General features: G+C 37.9%; 1 protein-coding gene across 14 annotated transcripts in view; it reads left to right on the top strand.

Annotated features, from left to right (window-relative positions):
• The first annotated feature begins 1,826 nt into the window (after window positions 1–1,826).
• The window catches only part of CD44 (CD44 molecule (IN blood group)), a 55,739-nt gene continuing 46,331 nt past the window's right edge, over window positions 1,827–11,234 (top strand). For all 14 annotated transcript variants that reach the window (XM_071558680.1, XM_071558678.1, XM_071558677.1 and 11 more), the window contains exon 1: window positions 1,827–2,089. In XM_071558680.1, the coding sequence (XP_071414781.1) occupies window positions 2,023–2,089 (67 nt within the window). In that variant the 5' untranslated portion in view covers window positions 1,827–2,022. The remainder of the gene's footprint in view (window positions 2,090–11,234) is intronic.

The raw sequence follows: 11,234 nt of genomic DNA, 5'->3' as shown, positions 1-11,234 counted from the left end.
GTAAGACTTTGCCTCTGTAACACTTGCCCACATCTCTGAAATAGGCGGTATTCTCCCTTTACCTGTGCCAAAGAAAACTTATTTTCATTTCTTAAATTCTATGTAATTATGAATACAAGGCATTAGCAGAGAGGTAATTTACGTTCATCAAAAATGAGATTCATAATTAACTGAATTTTAATTAAATATGCAATTCTGTTTCATTCACAAGTATGGATTTTTAATGTAATGTAGCAATTGAAGGAAAATATATGCTTAGTAAATTTAAAATATTCATTGACTGCACACCAGCATTTGAAATCCCACTGAACTTCACTCATGTATTTCGATGCCAAAATATTTATAGATATAAATGTACAGGAATTCACAGAAATATTTCTCTTTTCATTAATATAGACAGTAATGTGTATAGGAGATTGCTTTTAAATTGCTTTTGAAGCCATTTCTTTCAAAAGAAAAAGCAGTATATTAACTAAAGAAAAGGGGTTTTGTCTGTAATTTCAAAGTTGTTAGCTTCTTGATAAACAGATCCCCTGTGTTTTAAGGAAAGATTTTTCACTTTAACTTTGTCCCATCAGATATTTTAGACCTGTAAGAAAAGCCTGTTGGAACCTGTTACTAAAAATTTGGCCGGTTGAGGAAAGGATACCCAGCCATCTCTAAGTCACAAGTCAAAGAAAAGGCAGAGTCCTGAAAACCTCTTTGTGTGAACTTCTTGTTCCTGTGGCTGGAAAGACCTATCTGTACTTTTCCATTGTTTGTGTTCACAGAGATTAAAAATTAATGAGAAAATTCTTTCAAGTGGGAAGATGACAAAATGGTAATCTGATAGAAGAGTATTCATTCCAAATTTGGCAGGTAAAACTCAAATCAGGGCATTAATGGCTTTCAGTCATTGCCACACATTGCTTGTTGAAGGTGAGAAGTACTGGCTTTGGTGATCCCTGACGAACCCCACATTCCATGGCACACAAACCACTGCCACAATTCTGCAGCTTTGAAGAGAGGTTAGTGCACCATGGGAAATCACTAAGGCACCCCTTCTGCTTTTCTGCAGAGGCCTTGAGGTTTTCACAAGGGACTTCATGTGGCATCTAGAGTCACACAAAACCCCACACTGCAATGAACACCTCCCTCAGGAACTGAGATATGGTCTGAACATCAAAGATGTCGTATGTTTTCATCCTGTTCCTCTCCTTTGTGAATTGGGAATAGGAGGAATAATTTCTTCTGTGCCTCATACCATCAGTACAATAAAATATCAGCCTTAATCCTCAGCATCACTGCTGACACTGACATTATTTACCACTCTTGTTGGAGCAGCCTGTGCAGAGAAGCCACGGGTAGAACAGGCTGTGGGAGACTAAACTGCCTCAACTTACCTTCTGCATGAGGTTATCCTCCAGCAATGAACAAAAACATTGCAGAAAGTTTCACTGCAGAACAGGCATTTTACTTGCCCTAAACTGAACTGCAAAATAGGAGAAAATGGTGAGGTGGGACTAAGCAAGCAAAATACTTTGGGGCGACATCTAGGCTGTTACAAATGCTTTGCTGGAGTTCAGAATCTCTACTGGTTTTTTTTGCAATAATGAAGAGATTCTAAAACAAAGGAGGGAAAGCTTATAACAAACAGTGCATTTCTGAGCTAACTCAGGAGAGATTACACAATTTTTCCTGCAAGCACAGTAAGTATAATTTTTGACTGTACTTGTGCAAGAAGAGGTTTAGTGCCGCTTTAAAACTCAAGTGTGGCTGCTTAGTCAGTACTAGTTCCCCTCCCACCCCCTCCCACCCCCCCTTCTCCTACTGCTGGGTAACTTTTGTTGCAATATGGGTGTGACTTTTGATGGAGCTCTCCCTCCCAGTTATGTCATTACTGGATTCCTTTGAATTAGAATAAAAAGTGCAGCAGACTTCAGACTCATTGACTGCAGGCTTAACAAGCGTCGAGGACGGGGCTTTTTTTCTTCCTGCAACTTGCAAGGATCTTTGGATTTTGAAAACAGTTCCAAGAAAACAATGGCCAGCTTCTCCTTATGGACAGCTTTTGGATTATGTTTGCTGAAGCTTTGTCTAACAGAAACACGTAAGTTTTTTTTATGAATGGAAACACTTCTGATTGTTAAGTTTATGCTTCAGACAGCAAGTGCTCTTCTGCTAGATAGCTAACAGCAGCTTTCTTGCATTATATAGTTTTATTATTTTTAAGTGTTATCAGAAATGCTTTAGAACTGTAATCTTGGTTATGCTGGTCTGTACACTCACAGAAAGCTGGGCATTGCTTGTAAAGGGCAATTCCAGATCTATAAAAAGTAAATTGTAGATCATTCAAGTGAAGTTTAAACTAAGAACAGAGCTGCATTACAGAATTTAGAATGGCTCTGATAAAGCTCATTTAGACAATGTGACTGCTGTTGCACACTTAGTTTGCTCTCGCAGCTCTGTTTCCAGCTGCAGAGGAAAAGGGGGGGGGGGGAGATGGGATGGGGGTGACCCCCCACCTCTTCAGCGTACAGCAACTGCGTTCTTGAGTTTACATGAGCTGAACCAGCAGCTAATACGCACTGCATTGGGACACAGCTGAACAGAAGCAAAACTGCAGCGATCTGGGACTGAAATGTGGGAGCTTTTATGCTAAACATGCTTGTTTCTGACTTTCCAAGGTTTCTTTGCAGTTGACTGATATTTTGGAACAAAGGGGTTTAGAAGTGACCACAAAATTCAGTTGTTTAACAAACAGACTGTGGCTTGGTTATGGACTTCAAATATTTGTATTTAAAAATGAAATGATAATACAGAGAAAAAAATAAAAATTCTCTGTCCAAAAGCACAAAAAGCTTTTGAAATTTCACATGGTGCAAGCTCAACCCTGTTTTAGGGAAATGACCATACTTCTAACAGACTCTCACTGTGACTGCAACTGCCTCAAGGCATTTTGTGGTTAGGGATAACAATTGCACTTCTACATTATTTTTCTACTCATCAGTTCCAGGAGTCTAAAAAAATACATTTTTCTTGGCCACTGTTACCCAAGGGCTGTGTGTGTGTATGGTATATATATACTAATTTGTTTGAGCAGCAGTGGATACTTCTATAATGGTTGCAGCACTACTGGGCTGTGAATGGGTGTGTCAGAGTGAACAAGTTCCCAGTGCATCTGTGATACCTGAAGCACCCTCATTACTTTTCTTTCTAAAATTGTGTGTTCATTGTACCAAAGTGCTCTTGCTAAGATCAGATGTATAGACAAAGCCATAAGAGAAAGGACAGGGCTACTGCAGATAAATGAAGTATGTCAGAGGTGTGTTTAAAACCTTGTCTTGGTCCAAGTCTGTGCACTATATAAGTATTATAAATATTTGTTAACCAACTGCTCAACAGATTTTTATTTTATTAGCTGTCCGGAGTGTCCAAGTGAACCAGAGCATTCCCTGACTCTGGGATTAATGCACTTTTAAAGTGCGACATAACAAAGTCCCATAATCTAGACCTCTGCATAGTTACAGAAAGTATGTCAAACTTCACATATGCCCCATAGGGAAGTTTCTTTAATGGCTCAGTAAGGTATTAGACTGTAGCTACAATATATTTTAGTTGGTATGAGCTACATTCCAGCATGACTTTGTAGTCAGCAATGACTTCAAATCAGCAGTTGATGGTGGTGTTTTCTCTTTTAAGCCAGTGATTTTACTGTGTATCACAGACTAATGGTCATTGCTGTTGGGAAACTCCTGAATTGAAATTTTGATTATTTTAGTACAGAATTTAATGAAATTAAAGGGGACCTGGAATTACTGCTAACACGATTACAGAAGGAAAAATCAGATATAGAGAAAGCAGAAAATGTATTCATCCTGAGTTCTGGGCTGTTGTGACCATACTGTCACTGATATGTGAGCCAGGTGTACTCTTGGTATTGATGTGACTTTTGTTGTCTAAGAAGTCTGGATCTGTGAGGATATAGATGCTGACATCTTGGTGAATGTTTCTGGGGTAGATTTTTCCCTGTGAGTATTATGTATTTCTAAAAATGTTTCTCCCAAAGTGTTCCTCAGTTAACACAAAGCAAATCCTAGATTTTTGCCCCCCAAACTGAAAGGAGCTGGAACTGAAGCAGTAGTAGTAATGATGAAATGGAAAAAGAGAGAATGAGTCTACTGCTAGGAGGGAGGAGCTTAGCTATTAGCACTGGAGAGGTTTCCAGAGTCCTAAAACAAGGTAAGGCTCTGAGACAGAAAGAGACCTGCCTGCCTCTTGGTTTATGTATCTATCCTGTAAATTTGTAAATAAAGCAGTTTGAAGAAGCTCTTTGTGCTGGTTTATTTTCACTCAGTCCTTACAGTGTGTATCTTGGCTATTTTCCCAAAGCTACAAAGTAACTAGAGTTTTTTGGCATTCACTTGAACTTTCCATCTTTGTTTAGTGGAAGGGTTATATAGCTGCCCCTGAAATACTCTGACACGCAGAGCCAACAAACCATGGCAGAGCATTGTCTTGCAGCCTTTGAAGAAATGTTTGACGATTCTTTAGTTATTGGTATTCTTCACCACAATGTTTTTCACCATAATGAAGAGCCACTACCTTGAAAACAGGAAGTCAGAGAAAAGCCTTAATGAGGACAGATACCATTATACAATTGAGGAAGAACTTTTTAAAGTAAATGCTTTTAAACCCACTAGTAGTTCTAGCCAAGGTTAAATGAAATGTTCATCCATACATGGTGTATCTTTCTTTCCAGAACAGTTTCCGTGACTTTTATAGGCCTGACTTGAAGACAGCATGAATATTGTAGTTATATATCTATGACCTGTAAATATATGAGGTTCTACTTTATCAAGAATGTGCCAGCAGAATATCTTGAGATGATAATAGGCAGATAAGCACTATGAGTTTATTACAGCTAAAATACTTGTTGAAAAGATGTGATAATTTTAATTCTGAATGTAGTTGACTGGTAGTAAAACCAGTATGCTGTAGAGAAGCAGAGAAAAAGCAATGTAGAGCTTCTTTAATATCATGAAGGTAAATCAATCCAAGAACTTAAAAGTTGTTTGGAATTCTAAAGATGCTGTAAAAAGGCTTCTCTGTCTGCTTTCTGGTCTTCTTGCATCACATTTCTATTTCAGATCAAATGGATAAACATTTGAAAATACAGTCAAGATAGAAGATGATATGACATGTGTTCTGTTATTTCTAAATTGTTGTTTGGTTTGAGGGGTTTTTGGGTTTTGGTTTTGTTGTTTGGGTTTTTTTTTTCTTTTTCCAAGAGAATGCTATGTGAGAGAGCAAGGGAGGGAGTTCTGCAGAACTCTCCTCCAAAACTGCTTTTTCCAAGATCAAAGCTAAATGTACATAGTTGTCTGTGAAATATAAATTCATAAAGAGGATAGTCGTGAAACAAACATGACACACCACAGTAATCTTGCCTACTTTTAAAACAATACAACATTGTAGTGGAATTTTAGCATCAGCTGGTATCTGAGAGCATACTTTATCAAATTTAATTTTTCAGCATTAAACTGGGTTCTTAAACTAGAGAATTTCAGACTTCCAAGTTGCTACCAAGTAAAACTGACATCTGCAGTCTACTTCACTCTGCCTTTTTACCTGTCAGGGTTTCTTTGTGATATACTTGGTGGCTTGAACCATTCTCTGTGGGTTATCAATCACTGTAGTTTGGTGTAACTGCTAATTGTTTTCCAGACTAGACCAGCTGTAAACACACAGTTGTCTCTCACTCTCAGAGGGGTAATAATAATTTCAAAGCTATCAGGGACTCTAATTATCAGTGGCCATTATGGGCACTGCTAATAGTGGTGGCAGAGAAAATTGTGTCAGCCCTGAATGTTTATCAGTTTCCTCCTCCCTAAATCACAAGCCGCCGCACAGTCCATCAGCGGTAATATCAGTAGCAGCTGGCTGTGATTTTCCTCCCTTGCCGCGGCTGCTGGAGCTGCCCCCGCCCAAGGGACGGCAGAGCAGCTCATGATATGAATGAGTCTGCAGGCAGCAATGTGAAATGGAAACGGAGAGAAAGAGGGGTTTTCCTTGGAGAATCTTTCCAGTCAGACTGAAAGTTCAGCTAATTGCAATTTAAAGTTCAAACCTCCATGACTGTTTCCTGCCTAACGAAACCTACAGTCATTTTTTGAGTCTGTGTCTTCAATTAAGAACATAATTGAACTTTCTTTTGTAAGCACTGACTTTGGAACTTTCCAGTTCCTCTGCATGACAACACTAGCAACATTATATAATCCAACAATCTTATTTCAATACAATAACCTTCAATTATCATACTGTGAAACAGAAAAACAAACAATCAAACAAACAAAAACAACAAAAAAGACCAAAAGAGGTTGAAGAATAATCTAGAGTTTTAGCAATTACTAATATGGCAGCACAAGCATGGTATGCCAAATCAAAGTAAAAAACAGAGAAGACCCAAATTTTATTTGGAGTTTAAAAAATACATTGCTTCACTATTTTCTCTGTTCTGTTGATGACTGTCCAAGCTCAGTAGCCGGAAGTTTTAGGAGACTGTGTTGTATTTTTGGGGAAGAAAAAAAAAAGGGAAAAAAGTCAGACACACAGCAGCTGTGGTAAAGCTTCCATCTCTGTGTTAGTGATACTTACTGTTCCAAAAGCAACGTGAGACAGCTATAAAAGAGATTGCCAGGGTACAGATTGACAGCTGCCTAGGAAAAGGGCATTAGCTTGCAATCGTCAACTACACAATTAGTGTCTGTTTTACTAAATACCTGCTTTTGTAAATAAGATGTTGTCTTTGACAGAACATATAATAGTAAAAAAAAGTTGCTTTTATTAATTATGTATGTCTCACAGTGACAGCAAGTTAGCAAAACAGGTTCTCAGAAGTATATTTCCCTAGGGGGCTTTTTTATTGTTATTTTTGTTAATGGATAGGTGTCTGTAAAGAAGCAGGGTGTGGTATGTGTGGGTAGTTGTAATGAATAGTTTCTTGCAGGATTCCCATACAGAAGTGAGAGGTGAACTGAAGCTTGGTGTATGTTCCATGGCCACCGAGAACCCTGTGGGCAGATGTGGGTGAGCTGAGCCCAGGCAGCAAGCAAGTTGTCATCCAAACTGGGTCTAAAAGTCAAGCACCAGACTTAATTTGCCAGTTTCTCTGGCATAACCTATCTTGCCACCAGGGAGGCTTATCATCAATGTATTGGTAACAGGGGTGCCAGAGCAGCGTGGCTGCAGCTGTTTCCAGAGGGCGCCCACATGTCTATTCAAAACAGACCAAGCAGGCTGGAGGATGCTCTTTCTGCAGCATGTAAATGCAGTAGTCCAATAGTGCTGCAGGGGTGAGTGTGATGGTAGTGAATTACCCACCCTTTGCCACCGGCTAACTCACATCTTACAAGATGACGGGTCCCTATCACTAAATGAGGAGACTGAGGTATTGTTACAGTCTGTCACTGCTAAGGACAGCCAGGTCTTCCCACCTCCATCCTGGTGCTCTGAATAAAACTTACACACAAGCAATACAGAGTAGTTAACTGGGCAGGTTCAAGGGAAAGTAGTGTTTCCCAATTATAAAGAAACATGATTCATACATATAGAAGACACTGGGGGTGAGGCTTAAACACATAGCTTTCCTTTCACTCACTTCCCTATTTTTCATCCTCCTGCTTGATTAAGTGTCTTCCATTAATTTAAATGTCCTTTCCCTTTTTCATCATTCACAGGGGAATGTAAGTGTAGGAAAAAAACCCCCTTCTTTGTCTAATGAGTCTTCATATTTATAAATGTAGGGGTTTGTTCTCTGTTCCTATATATCTTTTATATATATTACATTGCTGGTATATAGGAACACTTAGAACATGGAAGTGAAATGATGCATATTTTATTTAAATCAATTTTTCAAGTAAGAGTGCTATGATAATCAGATAAAACTTACTTTATTGCTCTGACAAAATTATCCTGTTTACATGTGTACTTGCTACCTATACACATAGTGAAGACTGGCAGCTATTTTTGGCTAAATAGTAATTGGGTCCTGTTTAGAAAAAAGCAAATGTGAGTAGAGTTTCCTTAAAAAGTTCTTATTCAAGGCTTATCTTTTTATGATTAGGGATGTTTGAAGGTGTCTGGCAAATAAGAACTGACTTACAGATTTTGTCCTACTGTCAAAACTTCTTTAGGTTCAAGAACTTCAAAATCTATTTAAAAATTAACTGAAGAAGGTGTCTTAAATTTAGTCAGGTTTCTCTTCTACTTGAACCAATACTTTCTAGTGATGACTACCAACTGTCTTCTTGAGATTTTGGATGTATTTGTATATAAAGGCTTGATACTTCTGGAAAGCAAAATGCTGAGAGACATGAAATGATGTAGCACCTACATGGTCACAATGCTAGAAGGCTATGTGGCCAGAACCTTACAAGTCCAGAGAAGCTTGAGTATCACTGTGCTGCCACTATGCGTAACCAGGTAATACCCAGGTATATTTTTCAAATGTCCACATCTTCTTTTTAACAACTTTTTCTGGTTTTCACTTATTTACTGTTTACCTCACTATTACATCCCCATCTCTCTGGCACATCTGATTGAAACAGTCCAGTAAATCTGATAGACTCTTGTCACCCTGTGTTTGTGATAGAAAGTTGTTCACATTTGAGCCAGTAAAACTTGTGCTCATCATCTTAGGCATTCTCAGGCAAAAGGAAATGTAGAGACCATATTCTTCTTTCAAGAGACACGTCTCAGAGAAGACACAGATGTCAAGAAAATACTCATGCATAGTTTTTTTATTTATTTCAGCCTACTGTGCTGTGTAGCAGAGTGTAATTGTGTTCAAAATCAGGCTACTAGGGCAACACCATACAGTGATTTCATTAAGAGTAAGTTCATCTTCTTGTGAGGAGAAAAAACTCTTCTCAAAAATAAAAATACCTTTTTTGAGATTGCATATTGAGCTCTAAACTTTTAAACTCCTTTCCAGAAAGTAGCAAAGTCATTTTACAGCCTACTGAGAAGAGATACACTGTAGTTCCAGTTCATCACTGAATGGGCCCAGCTAAGGTTTTAGACATGCAGTTATCCAGTTAGCAATTCCTGTATTAAAATAGTAACAGGCAGATATTTTGAGCATGTGAGAAACATTCCCATGGTGATTGCCTCGTTTCTTTCCTGCTTTTGTGGCTTGCATCAAAAAACCCTGGATCCATTTGGTTACTGTTGTGGTGTAAAGTGTTGCAGAGCTGTTCTGTGAGTGTGTGTGATGACTTTTGTGTCTCCTGACATTTCTATTAAGTCAGTCCTATTCATTACATTTTTATTTTTTTTTCTTATGGCTTTATTTCCTGGTGGCTTGTTGGGTGGGAAAAGATTACAGTAGTTTTGTTTTATTTTCTCAACATCTCTTTGACCTGCCAAGTCTCACACATTATCTAGCAGTGATGTTGTTTAAGTTCACATTGAACAGAGCACAGCATGGACTGTTTTTCTAAACAATGAAGCAGGACCAATCTTAGAGCATCATAGAAAGGTAAGATGAGCAGTTATTTTGGTTTTTTTTCCAAGGCATGCCAGGCATAAGTGCTAGTATTTTCTGTCTCTATCAGTTGCTGAGGATTAGAGAAAAACCCAGTTGTCCAGTTTTCCAGGAGTAGGCATATCCTGTGACTTGGAGATTGTTAAGACCAGTGACTGAATCTGAATTTGTTTTCTGTTAATTGATTGATGAGAGTACATTTTAATCCAGTTATTTCATATAACAGGCAATTTGTATATATTTCTGGGGCTGGAGATCTTTTTTTTTCTTCTCCTTTTGTATTTTTAACAACTATTATTACTTATATACATGCCAGTGAGGATCAGGCCTATTGCAAATTAGTGTAGAGTAAACAATATATTACATACAGAACAATGCAATACTGATAAAAGGTTGCAACAGTGCCCTTAAAGAACAGTAGAATTTCTATCCAAAATTTTGCATTTTCAAATGAATAAATTCTTTAATTAATTTCCTTTGCTGAGCAATGGAGGAAAAAATTAAACAAACTCTCTACCTGACTAGGCTACCCTCCAACATAAAGTATAGACAATGTTATTTTCTTCTAATGCTTCTATGTTGTCACGATCCTATTTTATAAATATAACATAAACACAGCATTGAAAGTCTTGGGTCCAGCAAGGCTTGTATCCACTAGTAACCCACAAAAGTGTTTTTTGATAGCATCTACTTGATGATACACATCCACATCTTCAAAGCTCACGGTGAGTTTTAGTAACAAAATGCAGTGGTCTGCCCTCACTATATCCTACAGCACCTTAAGCGTTAAAACATTTTGACATCAACATATGTCTGAGATGTATTCCTTCTGCTTGTAATCTGCTGAATTCTTGTGACTACTGTAGAAGAAGGACTTGAATTTTTTTTTTAAAGAGATTTCACATCTTACAATTCCTCAGTGTATCACTTCAGAAATACAGGGTGTCTCTGATGAAATTTTGTTCTGTGTAGTGTTTCTTCTTCTTGTGTTTTATGGATTTCACATAAATATTATAACATGGGCTAGAGGGAGTTACTGCCTTATCTGTTGGGTTTCATCACCACATTCAGCACAGCTGAAATCAGGCTTAATGTGTTTAAGTTACTACAGAACTTAAAATTTTGAAGTCTAGATATAATATTATTTAACAGAGTAAAAATAGTCCTAACTAGTGAGGAAGAAGGGAACTGACAAGCATGCTGACAGCAGCAAATAGTAATTAATGATTTTTGTAGCCCACTGGGAGTGAGTGATTTTATCTCAACCTCATAGGCAGGGAAACAGAGAGAAAGCAATGTAGCTGTAAATAGAACAGCTAGAGAACTTTTCTCCAAAGTCCCAGTCTGGTTTTTCATCAACAATGTTAGTGCATCTTTTGCTTCAATTTCAGATAGCAGGTATGATTTCACATATAGAATTATTTCAGCTGAAAGAAACATTATTATTAATCATAAGAAAAGTGCCCTTGTGCAAATGTTATTCTGTTGGGTTAGAGGTGAGCAACAGCACAAAGGACCAGAGCATTCTATGAAAGCTGTTACCATAAAAACAGGAAACTTGTTACCATTTAGCAATCCCTCACTGAGTCTGGCCTTGCAATTGTTACTTCAGCTGAACAATCCATCTAAGAAAATGCCCTTTATGAGCAAGAGTATTTCCCTAATTTTTGAAACACCCTTAGAAACATTTTTTTTCAGACCTACACTG

This window comes from Pithys albifrons, chromosome 6 (assembly GCF_047495875.1).
Source record: "Pithys albifrons albifrons isolate INPA30051 chromosome 6, PitAlb_v1, whole genome shotgun sequence".
NCBI lineage: Eukaryota > Metazoa > Chordata > Aves > Passeriformes > Thamnophilidae > Pithys > Pithys albifrons.
Note: the sequence above shows the minus strand (reverse complement) of the source record. Positions and strands in the feature narration are given on the sequence as shown.